We start from the raw sequence: 1,016 nt of genomic DNA on the forward strand, positions 1-1,016 counted from the left end.
AAGGGGATTCTACTTTTTCTGACAAAAGACTCCGAACGCATATTCTCCTTCGTGTATAAATATACATACAAGGCAGAAGCGTTTCCGAACACAGTGGCCGAAAGGTCTGCACACCCGCGAACAATTATGCCAGAACAAATCCCAACAAATCTACAGTGGTGCATCTCGCAAATCGTGTAGCATTAGTTTGTATTATCAACAATAATCAACATTGAAAGAATTACCGTATTGCCAACCGTCAAATATCATCTCTTACGTTAATTATTTTATCTCGTTCATTCTGTCTTGTACTTTCTTCTTTCTTTTCTGATTTGTTGTTGTTTTATCAAGCTTTTCTTTCTTTTATTCGCAGTCCTTCTTGCATTCTCTCTTATACTATTTCTCACCTTTTTTATTTTCTCTATCCATTCTGTTTTTTCCCTTTGTCCTCTCTTTGTCTCATTTTACCCATCTCACATTTTCTACATTCCTTTCGCGTTCTTTATCGTTCTACTTCTATCCCTCTCTTATTTTTTCTATCCTCTTTGCAATCTCCCCTTCTCTCCTATTCTCAATCTCATTTTTCACAAATACCCATATACTCATCCTCTCTCTCACCATCACTCCCAATCTCTCATGCTAACTCTCACTCTATTATCTCTTTCTCTCTCTTCTTCCTCCTCTCTTCCAATCTCTCCTAGTTACGCTCAACAAATTACCTCATTCTCTCTCTTCTTCCTCCTCTCTTCCAACCCCTCCTACTTACTCCCATCCAATTATCTCATCCTCTCTCTCTCTCTCTCCTTCGTCCCACAGGCTTGACCTCCGCGAGGGCGAGGGCGAGAAGCGAGAAGTGTTCGTGGACAAAAGCATGCAGGGACGAGTCCACGCTGACGAACCAGGCGCCTACCTTACCTTAGACAACCTACAAGGACAGGACTCAGGACGCTACAAGTGCCGTGTCGACTTCGAGAACTCCCCCACGCTGTCTGCGCTCGTCAACCTCACTGTCTACGGTAAGTTTCGAGAAGATGGGA

General features: G+C 42.8%; 1 protein-coding gene across 1 annotated transcript in view; it reads left to right on the plus strand.

Annotated features, from left to right (window-relative positions):
• The window catches only part of LOC119591626 (nephrin-like), a 125,992-nt gene that overhangs the window by 43,960 nt on the left and 81,016 nt on the right, over positions 1 to 1,016 (plus strand). Inside the window, exon 2 of the mRNA XM_037940379.1 lies at positions 796 to 995. Coding sequence (XP_037796307.1) covers positions 796 to 995 — 200 coding nt within the window. The remainder of the gene's footprint in view (positions 1 to 795; positions 996 to 1,016) is intronic.

Source organism: Penaeus monodon, chromosome 29 (genome assembly GCF_015228065.2).
Source record: "Penaeus monodon isolate SGIC_2016 chromosome 29, NSTDA_Pmon_1, whole genome shotgun sequence".
Classification (NCBI taxonomy): domain Eukaryota; kingdom Metazoa; phylum Arthropoda; class Malacostraca; order Decapoda; family Penaeidae; genus Penaeus; species Penaeus monodon.